Source organism: Arachis ipaensis, chromosome B7, assembly GCF_059453495.1.
Source record: "Arachis ipaensis isolate K30076 ecotype BB chromosome B7, ASM5945349v1, whole genome shotgun sequence".
NCBI lineage: Eukaryota > Viridiplantae > Streptophyta > Magnoliopsida > Fabales > Fabaceae > Arachis > Arachis ipaensis.
Window position 1 is genome coordinate 7,876,161 of NC_142442.1, and position 19,507 is coordinate 7,895,667.

At 29.8% G+C, this 19,507-nt stretch overlaps 1 protein-coding gene and 1 pseudogene across 1 annotated transcript; both read left to right on the forward strand.

Moving 5' to 3' along the window:
* The first annotated feature begins 13,110 nt into the window (after window positions 1-13,110).
* LOC107609245 (uncharacterized) lies at window positions 13,111-14,265 on the forward strand. The gene is made up of 2 exons (XM_016311131.3): window positions 13,111-13,272; window positions 13,698-14,265. The coding sequence occupies exons 1-2, from the start codon at window positions 13,170-13,172 to the stop codon at window positions 13,964-13,966; spliced, it is 372 nt and encodes a 123-aa protein (XP_016166617.1). The 5' UTR covers window positions 13,111-13,169; the 3' UTR covers window positions 13,967-14,265.
* A 1,755-nt stretch (window positions 14,266-16,020) lies between these two features.
* LOC148550268 (UPF0481 protein At3g47200-like) lies at window positions 16,021-16,757 on the forward strand (annotated as a pseudogene).
* The last annotated feature ends 2,750 nt before the right edge of the window (window positions 16,758-19,507 follow it).

Below are 19,507 nucleotides of genomic sequence, written 5' to 3' on the forward strand. Positions count from 1 at the left end.
TCTCGGTCTGTAGAGGAGTTCAAGGATTGGATACAGGATATGCACCTAGTGGATTTACCGCTCTCTGATTGCAAGTATACTTGGTTTCGGGGCCGTTCATGCAGTCGTATTGATAGGGCTATGGTTAGTGTGGATTGGCTGGAAGAGTTTCCTGAGACTCGATTAAGGGGTGGTCCAAGGGGTCTATCAGATCACTGTCCTATAATAGTGGAAGATAAAATGATGCGTCGAGGTCCTAGGCCTTTTCGTAGTCTTGATTCTTGGTTTACACACGAAGGCTTTTTTAGTATGGTAAAGGAGGAATGGAGATGCTTAGGGGAGATGCAGTTTATAGATAAACTGAAGGCGTTAACGGGCCCCTTGGGGAGATGGCACAAGGTCAATTTTGGGGAGATGGACAGCAAGATTCTGAAGTTAGAGGAAGAAATCAAGAAGGTGGATGATTTGGTAGGCAGTGGCGTGTATGATGGAACTATGGAGGCTAGAAGACGGGCGCTAGTTACCTACTCTGAGAGGTGGTATGTGAGGAAGGAAATTCACTGGAAGCAGATGTCTCGGGATCGGCATGCGAAGGATATGGACAAGAACACAAGATATTTCCATAATATAGCGTCGGCAAGAAGAAGGAATAATAGGATTGATTCTTTGATCATTAATGGCAGACTGGTGAGGAACCAAGCTAGAATAAAAATAGCTATCAGAGGGTTTTACAAAGATCTATATCATCAGGAAGATTCTCCTATATTGGGATTCAGAGATGGGCTGGTAGCAAGGATAGAGGAGGAAGACTCTGTGACATTGGAGACTTTGCCTTCGACTGAGGAGATTAGAGAGACAGTATGGGATTGTGAGTCATCTAAGGCGCCAGGTTGTGATGGATACAACATGAATTTTATTAAGAGATGCTGGGATGAGATTGGGTCTGAGTTCACCGCAGCGGTAATGGGATTTTTTCAGACGTGTAGGTTACCGGCGGAGTCAAATATAACTTGGGTGGCGTTGGCACCTAAGTTTATTGGTGCGAAGGAGATTAAAGACCTGAGGCCCATTAGTATGGTTGGGTGTGTGTACAAGGTTATCTCGAAGATTTTAGTTAGGAGGATGAGATCAGTAATGCCGGGGTTAGTAGGAGAGACACAAAGTGCTTTTGTAAAGGGTAGGAAAATTCATGATGGGGCTCTCATAGCATGCGAAACGGTCCACTGGCTTAAAAGGAGGAATAAGGAAGCAGCCATAATCAAGTTAGATTTCCAAAAAGCTTATGACAGAGTCAAGTGGAGCTTTGTGGATATGGTTCTGGAGAAGATGGGGTTTGGGTGCAGATGGAGGGCATGGGTTATGGAGTGTGTGACCACAGCTTCCATGTCGGTTTTAATTAATGGCTCGCCGTCTAAACCATTCAAAATGGAAAGGGGTTTGAGACAAGGAGACCCTCTCTCTCCTTTCTTGTTTGTACTGGTTGTGGATGTTCTGCATAGGATGGTAGGGGAGGCAGTCAGAAACAGGCGTATATCTCCACTGATGGTTGGTAGAGACAAGGTGGAGCTTTCACATCTTCAGTTTGCTAATGACACTATCCTGTTCTGCCCACCGGAAGATGAAACCATGAAGAACTACAAGCGGCTGCTACGGTGGTTTAAGTTAAAGTCCGGACTTAGTATTAATTTTGATAAGTCCAGTCTGATTCCAATCAACTGCGAAGAGAGGTGGGTTCAACGCATGTGTAGCTTGTGGGGTTGTAAGGCAGACACCCTCCCAGTTAGATATCTTGGAGTCCCCTTAGGAGCAAACCCGAGGCTGGTGAAGACTTGGAAGCCTATAATCGACAAGGTAGAAGAGAAACTAAGTCTATGGAAAGCTAAGGTGCTGAACAAAGCTGGGAAGTTGGTCCTTATCAAATCTGTTTTGAACAGCCTGCCGGTATATTATCTGAGCTTGTATAAGATGCCAAAGGCGGTGGCAGAGAAATTGATCTCCTTACAGAGAAGATTTCTTTGGAGCAAGGAGGATGGGAGGAATGGTATGGCGTTGGTAAGATGGGATTTGGTGCAGGCTCCAAAGAAACTAGGTGGTTTGGGAGTTGGAGATGCTATGGTTCGGAACACCGCCCTTCTGTTTAAGTGGTGGTGGCGCTTTGCAAAGGAAGAGTGCCCTTTATGGAAAAAGGTGGTCTGCTATTGTAATAATTTGAAGCCAAATGAGCTGCTGTCCACTCAAGTGCTACCTACCAGAGGAGGACCTTGGAAGGATATATGTCAGTTACAAATAAAGGAGCAACATATAAGGGACAAGATAATTACAGGTCTATCCATGGAGATTGGTGACGGTCGCCGGACTAGGTTTTGGGAGGATGTATGGTTACATTGTGAATCTCTGAAAGATCGGTTCCCCAGGCTCTTCTCTGTTTCAAACCAGTGTGGTTCGATTATTGGGGATTGTGGGTTTTGGGATGGGTTAGAGTGGATTTGGAATTTTCTTTGGAGGCGAGAGCTTTTTCAGTGGGAGTTGGATCTTCTGAGCCAATTACATGAGACTATGAGACCTGTGAGGCTAGTATTTAATAGAGAGGATAGAGTGGTGTGGAAATATGATAGGCTTGGTATTTTTTCAACTAACTCTTTTGTGCAGGTGATACAAGAAGGAACGCTACCAGAGGATATAACCAGTTACAGCTTCACTAAGTCCATTTGGAAAGGTGTAGTTCCGCCAAGAGTGGAGCTGTTTGTTTGGTTTGTCTTAATAGGCAGGGTGAATACTAAGGAGAGGCTAAGTCGATTTGGGATACTCAACCATGATGATAAGAGTTATGTATTATGTAACAAGGAGGTTGAGCAGGTCTATCACTTGTTTCTTGGCTGTGATTTTGCTTGGCAGGTGTGGAGTGCTTGGCTATCTGTGCTTGGCCGCCTATGGTCTTTTCCGGGCTTGCTGAAAGAGCACTTTCTTAGTTGGACAGAAGAGCCACGGAGAAAGGAGGATCGGAAGCAACGTTTAAGATGTTTTTGTGCGATTACATGGAACATTTGGATGGAAAGAAATAGGAGAATATTTCAGAATAAAAGCAGCGGTGTAGAGGAAATCGTCAACATGTCCATGGTTAACTACGATGAGTGGCAAGGTGTCTCTTCATGTTATTGACGGCTATGCCGAAGATGACATGGAGAGTTTCTTATTTCAGTGTTCTTAGGAGTTGATTGTCTACTTTTGTTATACGTTTCTGTTGCTCCACTTTACTGTGTCGAGCTCTTTTGTTTTCAAAAAAAAAATCTTTAATTTGAATACTAGTGTTGCGCCTACTATGAAGCACGGATACTTCGTTGAGTTGTTGTGTTCGCGTGTCGGACACATTTTGGACACGACACTCATCGACATTCGTCCGACACGAGTGTCTGCTGTGTCCAACCGTGTCTCAATAAAAAATAAAAAATTATTCTCCGGACACACTGGACACACCTAAATACCATCACGTGTCAGCGTGTCCTGTTTTATTCTTAACATATATCTTTAAAATAAATTTAGATATAGTATATATTATTATTTATTAAAACAAAAAAATATTTTAAATACTTGATATAATTAAAATAAGACATTAAAAATAATTACAAATTTTAATTTATATTTTAATATCAATAAAATATCAAAATATCATTACAATTTATCTAAAAAATACTTTATATTTTATATGTATACGTGTCCCGTGTCATGTAAGATTTTAAAATTCGCGTGGCGATATGTTCCGTGTCATGTCGTGTCCCGTGTTCATATAAGTGTCAATGCATCATAGTGCCCCTAGAAAGTTGAAAAGTCCTCCATTTTCCAGCACCCTCCACTCCTAGAGAGCATACATTCCCACTATTTTTCTCATCCTACACTACTAAACAGACAATACAACTTGATTTGAATTCTAGTACTGAAAAATGTGTTCAAGAGTAGCAATACTCATGCTAGGCCTCTTGGCCATGGTTCTTCTTATCTCCTCAGAGGTGGCTGCTAGGAACTTAGCTGAGAAGGGTGAGTTTTTTTTTAGTTTTTTTTTTTTTTTTTTCATTATGTTACAATTCTCATCATCATTGCATGCTGAAGAGCATTTCTTAAAATCAAGAAATTGTGCAAGATGGCCTTCATATATATTTAGTTATTAACACACTAATGGATGGTTTTCATTACATTCAAAATTATAATTAAATCATAACTATTTAATACACAAACAGTATTAGGCGTTTTTATTTAAATAAAAAAATTTATTTACCAATTTAAATCAGATACAAAAATCAATTAATCAATTAATTTATGCATTTAGTTTCATTTTCATCGTCAAAGATCCAAAAAATCATATTTGTTGATATTTGGTGACTGTACTAGCAAAAATAAAAAATATTTAATTTTCTATTTTCGCACATATTGAAAGTGAATTAATATTTTTCCCAATATTTTTCCAATCACTATCAACAAAAAATGACAAAAAAGAGAGAGAGATATTTAAGGTAGAAAACGAAAAAGATAATTTTTCTCTTTTTTTTTTCATTTTCACTTAACACTTTATTAACAAATGTGCGAAAAGAAATTTGATTTTATTTATGCTTAAATTCTTTTTTATAGGATTCAATAAGAATCGAACTTTTGACATTTTATAAAAATTCTGACATTTCTTCAAAAAATTTAACATATTAAAAGAATATACATGAATGATTATATTTATAATAATATATCACTATTTTTTATTAAATTTTTATTTTTAACTTTTTGGCTGAAGTTGATAAAGAGAAAAATAGATTGGGTGATGCCAAGTATGGTGGTGGAGGCTACCCTGGATATGGCCACAATGGAGGAGGAGGATCCCCCGGCTCTCATCATGGTGGTAGCCGATACCCCGGTCACGGAGGAGGAGGGTATTGCCGATACGGTTGCTGCGGCAGCGGATACGGCGGAAGGTGCAGAAGGTGTTGCTCTTATGCTGGTGAACATACCCTTAGAAGCCAAGGGAACCAAGACTTGTTCAAAGCATACTCTACTCATGAGCATGCATTTTAATAAGTAACTAGTAATTAAATCATTTAATTTAAGTAAGTTAAATCTTAATCTTAACATAACAGGTGCATACGTAAAATTTTACAATTGTAAGTTTGTAACTCCTATACATTAGTCTAGATTGTGAATATTTTTAGATGTGTAGTCCAATAATATTGGATCATATAAATTTTGATATCTTTAACTCTAAAAATTAGCTCATAAAATAAACGAGGTCTAATACTTATAAATTCTCTAAATATTTTATCTTTGAAAAATTGTAGAATTTATAACATAGTTAAAGTGTTCAACATTAATATAGGTTAGCTCTAGATAAAACTAGTTGTAACAAGATTGCTTTATTGTTAGTTCATCTTCAAAAAAATTATATCTAAAATCAATACCAAATGGTCTTCCACATAGATATATATTATACCAGCCCAAGATCAAGCCCAAGCCCATTACAATCTTTATTTTCTTTTTGGATAAATGATGCCTTTACTAGAAATTGCAATAGCACCTAATTTTAATTTCATGTCTGAGGCAGGCCATAGGACATTAAATACAATTGAAATTCATGGATCTGAAAACAATAATTGTATATGTAACGAAATTGTATAGATCCCGTGAACTGTCCAGAAACAAACAAGTTTGTACAGTTTGTGGGGGGGTCACATATTGAATATGTTATGTCGTCGCATCACATTAATGATTTTTTGTATACACTGTTCAGATACAATTTTATCTTAAATGAGTTAAATATAGAAAGATATTTTTATTATAAATATAAAAAATTTGAAATTTCTACATTTATAATAACAAATAAAGTTAAAATTTTTTACTCTAGAAAACTTTAGCATGTGCTATCTTATTAGCAAAATCCTTTATATCGTAGAATTACATAAAAGGTATATTAAATTTATATTAAATTTTAAACTTGAAAATATATACTAAAAAATTTCAAGAATTATAAATACCTATGAAGTACATGAAATACAGATATTTTATTGAGTTATTTTATCTATGTATTGGACATACTTTGAATATGATATTCGTTTAACATACGTATTTATTGTATTCAACTGTATCTTAATAAAAAATAAAAATTTTATTTCAGACACATTTAAATATATCTAAATACAATCACGTGTCAATATATTTAATATTATTCTTAACATATATTATTAAAAAATTTAAAAATAATATATATTATTATTTATTAAAATAAAAATATTTTAAATAATTTATATAATTACAATAATATATATTATTTATTAAAATTTTTTACTCTACAAAACTTTAGCAAGTGCCATCTTATTAGCAAAATCCTTTATATTGTAGAATTACATAAAAGGTATATTAAATATATATTATATTAAATTTTAAACATGACAAAATATATATATATATATATATATATATACTAAGACATTTTATTGAATTGTTTTATCTACATATTAGACACAGTTTGAATACAACACTCATCGACACTTATCCGATACATGTGTTTATTGTATCCAACCGTGTCTTAATAAATTAAAGGGATAAGTATTGTTTTGGTCCCTAACGTTGAGGGTCATAATCGAAACCGTCCCCAACGTAATTTTGGATTTAAAATCATCCTTAACATTTTTTTTTGTATTAAAATCGTCCTTTTAATAAAATAATTTTTTAAAAGACAACAATACCCCCAACCTCCGTTACTGTTTATTTTGCATTTCCTGCCACCACCGTTCATTCTACATTCTCCACCATCGCCATCCCCTTATTTTCACTATCAGCAATCCGATCATTTTGCATTCTCCACCACCACTGTTCATTCTGCATTCTCCACCCAACAGAACATACATTCAAATTCAAGAATCCATTATCAACAATAACAGAACATTCAAATCAATAATAACACAACATTTAACATTCAAAAAAAATTTAAATGAACATAGAAATCAACACAAGCAGAAGCAGAAAACAGAAAAAATCAACACAAATAGAAGGCAGAAGCAGAAAGCAGAATCTGAAGCAGAAACAGATGCAGAAGTTCAAACACAAAGCCAAATCAACAAGCAGAAGAACAAATTCAACAAGAAGCAGAAGCAGAAGCTCAAGCAAAAGCAACAAGCAGAGGCTAGAGCAAGAACCACCGGCAGCTCGTGGACGACGGAGCGACGGCGACTGGGTAGATCAGCGGTGGCAACAACCCAACTCAGCCTCAGATTCATCTCTTTCCTTCGCGCGCCGTCCTCCTCGCGTCAGGCTCCCCTTCCCGGCAACGCACTCCACGGCAGCGGCAGAAGCATGCATGAACGGCGGCGACGTTTCTGGCGGTGGCTCGTGGACGGACCGACGACGATGTAGGTGTCGCGATGGTGGTGGTGGCTATGGCAGCGGCCTCCTCCCCTCCACCGGTGCTCCCTCTCTCTTTTCAGATCTCCTCTCTCGCTGCTCCTGCTCGTGCTCGGTTGCGAAGGACCCAACAGTGGCGGCGATGGCCTCCTGCGACGGTGGAGGCCCGCGATGAAGGCGATGGCCTCCTCCCCTCCCCCTTCACGTTTGCTCCCCCCCGCGTTTCCTTCCCCCTTCCCCCAAAACGCGTTGTTTTCTTTTATTTTTTTAAATTTTATAATTTTTTTATTATTAAAATAGGGGTAGTTTAGGAATAAAATTAAAAATTTTATTAAAAAGGACGATTTTAATACGAAAAAAATATTAAGGATGATTTTAAATCCAAAATTACATTGGGGACGGTTTCGATTCTGACCCTCAACGTTAGGGACCAAAACAATACTTATCCCTAAATTAAAGATAAAAACGTTTACTCTTGACATATTTGGACATACCTAAATACAATAACGTATCAACATATCCAGTCTTTTTTTTTATTTCTCACGGTATTTTCTATCCCGACAAGCCAAAAATTAATTCACCACGCTCTATTCTTATTCTTAACATATATTATTATAGAAAATTTACAAAATAGTATATATTATTATTTATTAAAAAATATATTTTAAATATTTTATATAATTAAAATGAAATACTCAAAAATAATTTAAAAATTAATTTATATTTTAATATTAATAAAATAATAAAAAATATTATTAAAATTTATATAAATAATATTTTATACTTTACATGTATATAATATTTTTGTGTCTTATAAAATTTTAAAATTTATGTATCAATATATCTCGTATCATATCATATCCCATATCTTATTGTATTCTATTCTGTGTCGTATGAATATTGGTACATCAAAGATAAATACTATCAACTGAATAAGAGTGTGCTAGCGATGAAGTCTTAGTAAACATGCATTAGTTTTTTTTTTATTTTGATTTTTTTTTGTCTAAATTAGTTCATTAGTTTTTTTTTTTTGTGACTAATTAGTTCATTAGTTTGATTGAGGACAAAAATTGCTTGAACAATTAAGAAAATATAGAAACTAAATAATACTAATGCCTAGATGACAAAAAGAAGACAAGTAAAATAAAAGGAAAGTAAATAGAAAAAGTTTAGGAGTCAGCAATTTTAATGTTTTTTGGTTAGTATTTAATCATTAAAATAAAAATGAATGATCTTTTATTATTAGATAGAATCTCACATCATTAAAAATATTATTAATAACCAATTGATGATTACAAAACACTAAAATTACTGACCCTAGCATTCTTCAAGTAAATATTATCAAAATTAAAAGTATGATAAAATCGTGTGATCTGTACAATTTATACGGTATACGTGGATATTTATAGACGAGAAAAACACGTGGCAATTGCAAGTGGCAACTATATATATATATATATCCCAATTCCCAAGTAGATATACAGTGGTAATCATTTAGCTTATTCTCCACCATTGTATTATTACAAGCGTCCGTTAGCTGGTCCTGTCCTACCATTGTAAAACTCGTTCAATAATGCTTATCCATATTTCTAAAGCATGTGCCATTGTCGAATTTTTTATTTTTAATATTGGAGTGGTAGTGGTATTTTTTTTAAATGTAGATTGTTGGAGTATTATACTTAAATGTGGGATCGTTTATCTAGAGAAGTAGAAATCGAACCGTCCGATTTATTAGAGATACACAAATCAGACCATCCGATTTCTAGAGGTACAGAAATAGAACCGTCCGATTTCTGAGAGGTACACAAATCGGACCCAGGAATTTCTGACACAAATCGGTCCAGGGATTTGTGTTAAAAATAATTAAAAAATTTTAAGTACTGAAATCGGACCCAGAAATTTGTGTACTTCTACAATTTTAAAAAACACAAAAAATTACAATATTAGAGGTACACAAATCGGACCGTCTAATTTTTAGAAGTACAGAAATCGAACCGTCCAATTTTTAAGAGATACACAAATCAGACCCAAAAATTTCTGAGAGGTACACAAATCGATCTAGAAATTTGTGTTAAAAAAAATTAAAAAATTTTAAATACAAAAATCGGACCCAAAAATTTATGTACTTCCACAATTTTAAAAAATACAAAAAATTATAATATCAAAATATACCACCACTTTTATTTCTAAAACAAAAAAAATTAGCCGCCATTGTCACCAAAACTCCAGATTTATTGTTTGTGGTCTACAAACAACCACAATGCCCAAATCCCAATAATTGAAGGTGCCCCTCGATTAATTATATTGGATATATTTACTATTTACTAGACTAAACCATTAAATCAAAGTTTTCCCTAACACGTGTCATAACCACATAAATTAAGATGGTTAGTAATACAAATTTTTTTAAATAATTTATTTTAATAAATATATTAAAATTTTAAATTTTATATTTTTTAAATAAGTTATTTAATTAATAATTTTATCATGTGCTCTATGTAAAAGCACATACTAATTAAACGCTTAAAATAATATTTGATTATATAATTAACAAAAAAATTTTCAAAGATATAAATAATAAATAAATTCTCAAAAGATTAAATAACAAAAAAATCATATTATTTATAATTAGCTTATAATTTATGCATTTAATTCAAATTTTTATATAAATATTTAAATAACTATTTAAAAGATAGATGTATATAAAAATCAGGACAGAATTGGATCTTTAAGTTTTTTTTAAAAGATTTTTGTCATTGACAAAAAGATAAAAAAAATTACCAGGCGTAAAATCATCAAATTTTAAAGATAAAATAATCTTTTTTTAAATAATTACAAAAAGTAGCATCAAATTTTAATCTTTAATTTTTTTTTGAGAATATATTATATCTAATATTTGATTCTTTTGTTATTTTTTAAACTTTTTTACTAAATTTATTTGTCATATATATTTTTTAAAATTATTTTTCTAGTAATATAAATTTTTGAATATTAATCAATTCAGTAAGCAGTAGCTTCGTAAGTCGTAAATAATAATAATAATAATAATAATAATAATAATAATAATAATAATTTTATTATCTTGTGTCTTAAGAATATATTTTAAAAGTATAATAATAAAAAAATTTAATTTTTTAATGTATTAAAAATATAAAAATAATTTGATAAATATACACTAAAATTAATCAATAAAATATATATTAAAAATAAATTAAATTATATATATTTATATAATATACTAATAATTAATTTTAATTAGTATCCACTTAATAACATGTATCTTCATGATACAAGATAACAAAATCCATGCATGTCCAGACACAAGTAACTAAAAGTCTAAAATCCAAGCTAACTAGGAAGCTAGAAAAGAGTCAACTGACGATGACTCTCTCACTGCACAAAGACTTTAAGATGGAGTTAGTATCACTGTATCAGCTAACATGTTGGCCCAGTTAATTAATTAAGAGATCAATTTGATCTGCTAGTTTTCTATTTGGAGTAGAGATATTTGTTTGTACCGTCTATTTGTTGGACTAGCTAAGGGAGAATTATTTTGAGAGGAGTGTTACGCACAGTAGATTTTGTGATTTGTAGTCATTAATTAATTATTATTAAAATTTTGAATGGTGTAAAATTATATCTAATGATAAGAATTATTTATTTTTTATTAATTAAATATATATTTTAATAAAAGTGCTAATCCCCTAAATTTTTTCTTATTTTTATTTTACAAATTATGTGAAGCTCTCCCCATATACAATGATATGGATATTATACCCAAGTATACAGTCTAGTAATCTAGTTTGCTTCTGTTTAACATCCATCCACCACTACCTATAAATTTTGTGTTAAAATAAATTATTTTATTAATCTAAATTATTCATATTAAATCACTAAAAATATATACTATAATATAAAGTATACTTATATTTATAAGAGTGATTAAAAAAATTTAAATTTTTTTTAATTAAAGTTTTTTATATTTTTAATAAAACTGAATCACAATTCTTTAATGAAAAAAGAGCTACGAAAAGATTTTGATATCTTGAAAACTGAAATCCTGAAGTCACTATTTATATTTAAGCATGATATCCATTAGACCTTAAAACCCAAATAAAAATAGTATATGTCTATCTGAAATCGTAAAGATAATATCTGATTTTATTTTTATTTAATTTCAAATAAAAAATAATTCTGATTTATTCAATTTAACATTTATACAGTAAATAAATTATCGTTATATAAATCATTTAATTTAAAATAGTATAATTTAAAATTATAATTAATATATATTGTCTACAAATAAATTAAAAAATTAAATAATTTTCCAATATTTTGGTGTAGGATATAATGCAATACCGTACATTTTTTTTCCTTTTGTTGAGTTTTCACCTTACATCTTGTTAGTTAGTTATTAGTTATTAAAGATATTGATTTTTAAATATTTAAGATAAGAGACCAACTAAGAAATGAATTATTTATCAGTTAATATTAATTAATTTTTAAATTTTTTTTAACTCGTAATAACATCTAAATAAACATTCAAAATTATGAATAAAAAACATCTAAATTAAAATCTCACCAAAAGAACATCGAAAAGTAAAATAAAAATCTATCAGATTCATTTCAATTCATACATTCAAAATTTAAAATAAAAAAATATCCAAAACTTACTAAAAAAAATCTAGAAGTATTTATTGTGAAGCACATAAAACAGATGGGTAGAACGACGGCTCCAAATTAAACGGCAAGGAAGAGTAAGAGAAGAGAATAGATAACAGAGAGAAGGGTATGAGAGGAAGAAGAAGAAGAAGAGAGAGGGACCATATAAGAAGTGAAAGAGGAAGAGTGAATGGGCGAAGAAGAGAACACTATATGAAAGAGAGAGGAGTTGAGAGGAAGCTAATAAAAAAGATATTAACCAGAAAATAGTTAGTAACGTTGGCAAAAAACCCTACATAATAAGTGTTTATTACTTTATTCTGGTGTTTACAATTTCGCGTTTAATTTATTAAAAAATTAATATTTAATTTAAAAATATAAAAACTAGTAAATTTTAAATATTTTATATGAATTAACTATTAATTTAGTATCTTATTAATTTAGTATCCGAAAAATTCAAACGCCAACAAAAAATTTTAAAAAGATATTATTGATAATTTTTTTAAAAAAAAAAATATACATAAAAAATAATTAATAAATATTATAAAAATAAAAAGATATTACTAATAAAAATATTTTTAAAAAGATAAAAATATACATAAAAATAATTAATAAATATTATATTTTTTTATAAGTGATAAAAATTTTTATTTTTAACAAAAGTCTTGTTTATTTTGTTTAATTTTTTATAATAATATACTAATATTTGAATAAATATTTAAAAAATACACAAAAACTTGGAATAAAATTTAATTTTAAAAAAAATTATTTGATATCAAATTGTCAAATTTTAAGAATAAAATTGTATGAAAATCTTAAGTGTAAAGTAGTTTTTTAATATTGGGACTACTTGCTCTGATCCGTATCCATCAAGTTGATGAGCAGTTAAAGGCAATTAATGCTTCTTCACTTACATAGCCTACAAGTTTTTACCATGTGGAGAACAAGGAAGCTGAGTTGGAGATTTAAAGAATTTCTCAGGGTTTCCATTAGATAATATCCAATTAATGTTGGATACACTATTCCAACTGCAAAGTTGAAAAGTCCTCCATTCTCCACCACCTTCCATTCCTATATATAGAGCACAATTTCTCACTATTTTTCTCATCCTTCACTACTGAACACATAATACAACTTAATTTGAATTCTACTGAAAAATGGGTTCAAGAGTAGCAATACTCATGCTTGGCCTCTTGGCCATTGTTCTTATCTCTTCAGAAGTGGCTGCTAGAGACGTACCTGAGGCTTCACCTAACAAGGGTAAATTTTTGCTTTCTACATTAATTGTACTTCCCATAAACAATAATATAATAAACAATGGCATTTTTTAAATAATTTTAGTGTCAGAATGGCCTACTTAAATAATGATATTACTAATAAAAAATATTATGTGAATTTATTGAAGTATTTATTACATAATATAAGAATCTTCACTTATTATTATCTTATGTAATCATAAAAAAAAATTCAGATCAGTTTTTCAAAAAAATAAAATAAAATAATAACTGATAAGTCCACATAATATCCTTATTTAGAGATACTATGACTAAAACATGGTATTTTATTAATGTAGGTGTTATATATAACAATTAACTAACTCTCTCAAATATTAATATAAGTGAATACACAATGAACTCTGATTTTCTGCATTTTGTTGAATGATGAATCCATGCATGTGCTTGCAGATGAAGCTGGTACAGAGGCAAATGAAGTGGGTGAGGCCAAGTATGGATACGGTGGTGGTAACTATGGCCACGGTGGTGGTTATGGCCACGGTGGTGGTTATGGCCACGGCGGTGGAGGATACGGTCACGGCGGTGGAGGATACGGTCACGGCGGTGGAGGATACGGTCACGGTGGCGGAGGATACGGTCACGGTGGCGGAGGATACGGTCACGGTGGAGGAGGGCACGGCGGTCACGGTGGAGGAGGGCACGGAGGAGGAGGGAATTAATTATTACATATTATGCTTCAACAATATGTAATAAATAATTATTATTATAATGGCATTTCAGTGAATAAATGAAGCTCGTGGGATGAGAGAGAGACATATACATGTAGAGAAAGAGAGATATAGTAGATAGGACTAAAGGCTATTTTTGACTTTTTCCCTAAATGCTATGATCGATCTTTCTAATGATCTTAGCTTGCCATATTAAGATGTCTTACTCTCTCCACAAGTGGAATGTTGAATGTATATGCATCCTATGTTTCTGTCATAATGAAAATAGTAACCAAAGTTGTTCTCAACTACGTTCATTTTGTCTATTACCATTCAGAGATAAGTTTTTTTTTAAGGGTATAAGTAGACAATAAAAATATTAAATAATGTAAATAATAGATATATTAAATGTTCAATTTATTAGGTATGCGGATGATTATCCTAATATTAAGATTTAGGTGAATAATTTAAAAGATGTAGTATGTTTTTATTTTATTAGATTAATTTTAGAGTTTATTGTTCACAAAAGTCATTATCTATCTAACAAAATTATTTTTTTTAACTTCAAAATTGATGAAAAATGTTGAGAAGGGATAGTCGAGTTAATACTCAATTTGGTCCCTGAACTTACACATGAGTCTCAATTTAGTACTTAAGATTTTAATTACCTCTATTTAGTCCATAAAATTTATAAATGTAGCTCATATTAATTCCTGAGACGATTTTTAGTATAAAAACGTTAATGGAGCGCTGTTATAGACTATCAAATGTTACGTTAAAACTTGTAAAATGATGCATTTTTGATTTTGGCATTTAAATAACTCAAAAAGGGCATCGTATCACTTATTTTATTAGGTAAAATTTTAATAAATACTATTTATAATGTTGTTTTTTGGTTATTTGAATGCCAAAACTAAAACGACATCATTTTACAAAGTTTAGTGTGGCATCCGGCTGTTCACGATAGTGTTTTATTAACGTTTTTACGTTAAAAATTATTTCCAAAACTAACATAAATTATATTTACAAAATTTTGAGACTAAATAAAAGTAATTAAAACTTTAGGAACTAAATTAAGACTTACATATAAGTTCAAAGACCAACTAGGGTTCCGACAGTACCCTTCGCATTATTAGCGGAAGGGGTATTGCCATTTAATGGAGTACTACCTAACTTCCATGGTTTGATTCTTTTCTTAATTATTTTTACGAAATAAATAAAATAAAATAAATAACTATTAATAATCTTTTTTTCCTAGAGAACAAACGTGTTAGTTTCTATTTCTCAAATTAATTGTTCATTTTACTTTTTAAATAATTGTTTATTTCAGAAGAAAAGAATATTAGAATTGCTTTTATTTTTTTGAAAAACCATATTTACATCGATCGAAGCTGGTTGTTTACATCTTGGTGAAGAAAATATTATTTCAGTTAAACAAGAAATTAAACGACAATATTTGTTGCTTCCGAAACTTGAAAACTAATTTCCACACTTCAGGAAAATACTAGAATTTCACTAAAGAAAAAAAAAAAAAATCTTTGACCGAAAAACCGCTGTTTTTGACTGTTTGTCCACCTTAAATCAATGTCACTTTCAGACTTTCATCGTTTGAAGCTTAAAGTTATAAGAGTGTGTCGTTAGAATGGGAGAAGCATGTTTCAGCTTTTTGAACGCTTCAATTTTAATGTTATTTTTTTTTATCAGTTTAAATTTTTAAAATGAATAATTTTTGTTATATACTATCAATAAAATTTCTAAGTACTCTGGTTAGTGATAATTCTCTGTCTTAACTCTTAATACTTAGCTTCGAGTCTTCATGCATGACTTTCATCAATTATTATCATTTCTAACATTTCTTTGTTTCTTTGTGATGGTTCTCATGCACGTAGATATACATATATCGAGAAGGAAAAGTCTAGCGGCCAGCAACTTTGTTAAATTCTGACCTGCATATAACCAATAAAAAAAAGTGAGCCATTGGATGAAATCTCACACCATTAAAACCATCATTGATGGCTATTTGATGGCTACAAATCACAAAAGTTGCTGGTCCCTAACATTCCTCTATGAAGAATGATGTAGCTATAGAAGTTGAAGCAATGCTGGAGAACGCACACCATTTGTTTACAACTCAAAGCTGCTGTATCTACAAAGTACCCCATAAAATTCGTGAGTCAAACGAAGATGCATACACCCCAATAATGCTTGCTTCAATTGGCCCCCTCCATCGTGGCAATTCAAGGCTGGTAATCATGAAAGTCCACAACAGGTTTATTGTAAACGTTTCATTCGAAGATCGGAGGCATTTTTATTCGATTTGGTGAGTTGCGTTCAACACTTGGAACCAAAAATCCGTACATGTTATTCTGAGAAGATGGATCTCACAACAGATGAGTTGGTGAAGGTGATATTCATAAACTGTTATTTTGTAATTGAGGTTTTCAGCAGAGAAGAGTGGACAAGAAATGATGCTATACATGATTTGTTATTGCTTGAGAATCAAGTTCTTTTGTTTGTTTTTGAGAAGATATACAATCTAGCTTTTACTTCTCTCTTAAATAATGGTGCTGATGAATTCCCTTCATTTATGAAGCTTGTTTTTTATATGTTTAAAAATCACAAGAAACAAGGAGTGTCACCACCACCGCCGAATGGTAGAACTATATCACACTTCACTGATCTGCTTAGATGCTTCATCTTGCCACCATCTCATAGAATACCTTCAAGGAACCATGAAACTGTAGTTCTTGGTAACAGTGCATTTGAGTTAGTTGAAGCAGGAGTAAAGTTTCAAGCAAATTAATCTAGTCATGGATGCATATTTGGCTTGGAATTTGAGCATGTGGTATTCTTGAAAGGGAAACACTAACGTCTAAGTGTGTGTTTGGATTACAGTTTGCAAACGGGAGTTTGCATAAAATTGATTTTGCAAACTTGATTTTGGTCAAAAGTAGGTTTGTGTTAAAAGTAATTTATGTTTGGTAATTTTTGTATCAAAATGGATTATAGTAAAATAAATGTTGTTTGGCTTATACCATTCAAAATCACTTTTAGATAAAAAATTACTAAAATGGACATCAACTTAAATTTTTTTTATATTATCCTATTGTTTTAATTTAGATATTTAAATAGATTTTATTAGTTAATTTTATAATAAAATTAATATTTACTTACTAAAATAAAAATAACATATAAAAATAGACAAAATATTTTTTTAAATAAAAATAAAAATTATATATTTTAGATATATATATATATATATATATAAAAGAATATTTAATCAAATATGTTACATTTTTTAAGTATTAAATGTTACTTTAGTATTTTTTTACATCGTACTCTTATTTTAGTACTCTCAATAATTTTATTCTTAATATTAATTTGAAATCCAACGTTTATGATTTTATTATTATATATGATTAATTTTTTATTTAATTTATCTTTTTTAATGGAATCATAATCTATATTATAAAAAATTACACTAAAATATAGTATAGGAGAATTACAATTACAAAAGATAGTACTGAAAATAATAAAAAAAATTAAATATTTACTTTATAGTGATTGAAACAAATCTAAAAGTTCTTAATGATCTTTTTATATAATATATTTTTAGTATTTTTAGTACTCTTTTTTTAGTATGTTATAATTTTTTACTATTATTATTATTTACAGTTAATTTTTTTATTTAATTTACTTTATTTAATAGAATTAATAAATTATATTATAAAAAGATAATAACAAACATAATACACAAAAATCACGATTATAAAAGTGTATAATGTCAAACAAATAGTTAAAAAAAATAAAAATAATAAATAATAGAAAATTAGAGCTCATATAAATAGAAATAACAAGAATTTTATAAATAATACAATAACATATACAAAGGATAAAGTTGGTAAAAAGTAAATAAAAGGTTAGTATCTATGTCTAAAAGCCTGTTAAGAAAACGCAGAAGCTAAAAATAGTTGCTTCTTATAAACGTTGGTTTTGGCAGCAGAATCACTTCTGCGTTCATGAAAAAAAAATTTGCCAAACCAAAAGTTGAAACTTTCAAAAAATTTAAACGTGCTTCTTCCCTTCCAATGGGTTTCCCAAACACACCCTAAAAAGTCTAAAAAGTTTGGTTAAGGAACATTGTGGCTTTGGAGAATTGCACTAGGTGACGTCTTTGGTGGCTCAACAATCAAGCTGAACATGGCTAAAGGTTGACTGGCCATTTAAAAGATGACATGTGGTAAGTGAACTCATTATTATATATTTAAAAGAGTATAGAGGACTGTAAATAAAAAAAGTTTACTGTTTAAAAAACTGAAAATTAACTACCTAAGAATGGCTAACCAAAAAACTTATGTATCTTGAGCAAAGAGAAACAAAAATTCTTGTAACTTCCTGTTTAAAGAACAATAAAATGTCTAAAAAAAAATAAATTCACTTAAATAAATGTTGATGATTCGAATCCTGCCTTATGTATTCAGTAATCTATTAGTCAATAGCAAATAAATTAGTCATTGACTGCTGAATTAAAAAATACCGTAGAAAACAAAAAAAATGTTTAAAAAAAATAATAAAAAACGATGATAATAAAAGAGAAACATGATGATAAATTTACTTTATTTAAATATTTTATATTTGTAAAATATATATTATAAAAAATTATAAATAAAAAATACAAAAAATGTGATTTTATATTATAAATTTAATTAACATAATTAAATACTAATTACTTACACATTTTTATTTATTTAAGAGTAGCTTTATCTATTCATAATAAATTTAAATTTTACTAAGATTTAATTTTATATTATTATATCATTTGGACAATTTTTTAAAAATAAATAGATTAGATTATATTAAAAGAGGTATACTTTCATTGTTTTTGTTATCAATTACTTTAACCTTTTTGTTTTGTTTTATAATTTTGTCTCCTTTCAATTTTTTCCCAACATAGGTACTGTTATTGGTTTTGAATAATTATTTTAAAATAAAGATATGATATCATATCTCAAACGGTTTTGTTAGAGAATTAATTAGAAGAAAAACAACTTAAATCAACTAATTAAAAAATAGATCTGTTATAAAAAAAATTCACTATTCTAATTTTTTAACATTGCCATTTTGTAACTATTTTTGACAATAGTTTTAATATCATTATTTTTTGTAACTTTTGACAAGAGTTTTTTGTAATTATATAATTCTTTATTTACAATAATTTTTTTATATTGCGTTGAAATTAGTTCCAACTATTTTTCTAATTTAGTGTCAATAAATAACCTTAACTATTTGAATCAAATTACTAAAGAAAACTAATTGAACATATACCATCAAATTTGATTTATAAAGTATTATGTAAGATCCACAATCACATTATATCATCATTGCAAAATACTATAATACTAGTCTAAGTCATAACTACTTCTAATTATATCATCATTATTTTTTAAAATACCATAATACTAGTCTAAGTCATAACAATCTCAAACTATATCATCTAATTTTGCAAAAAATACAATAACAAAAGAGAGTTGAAATAGCTAAGTCTTAGCAAGT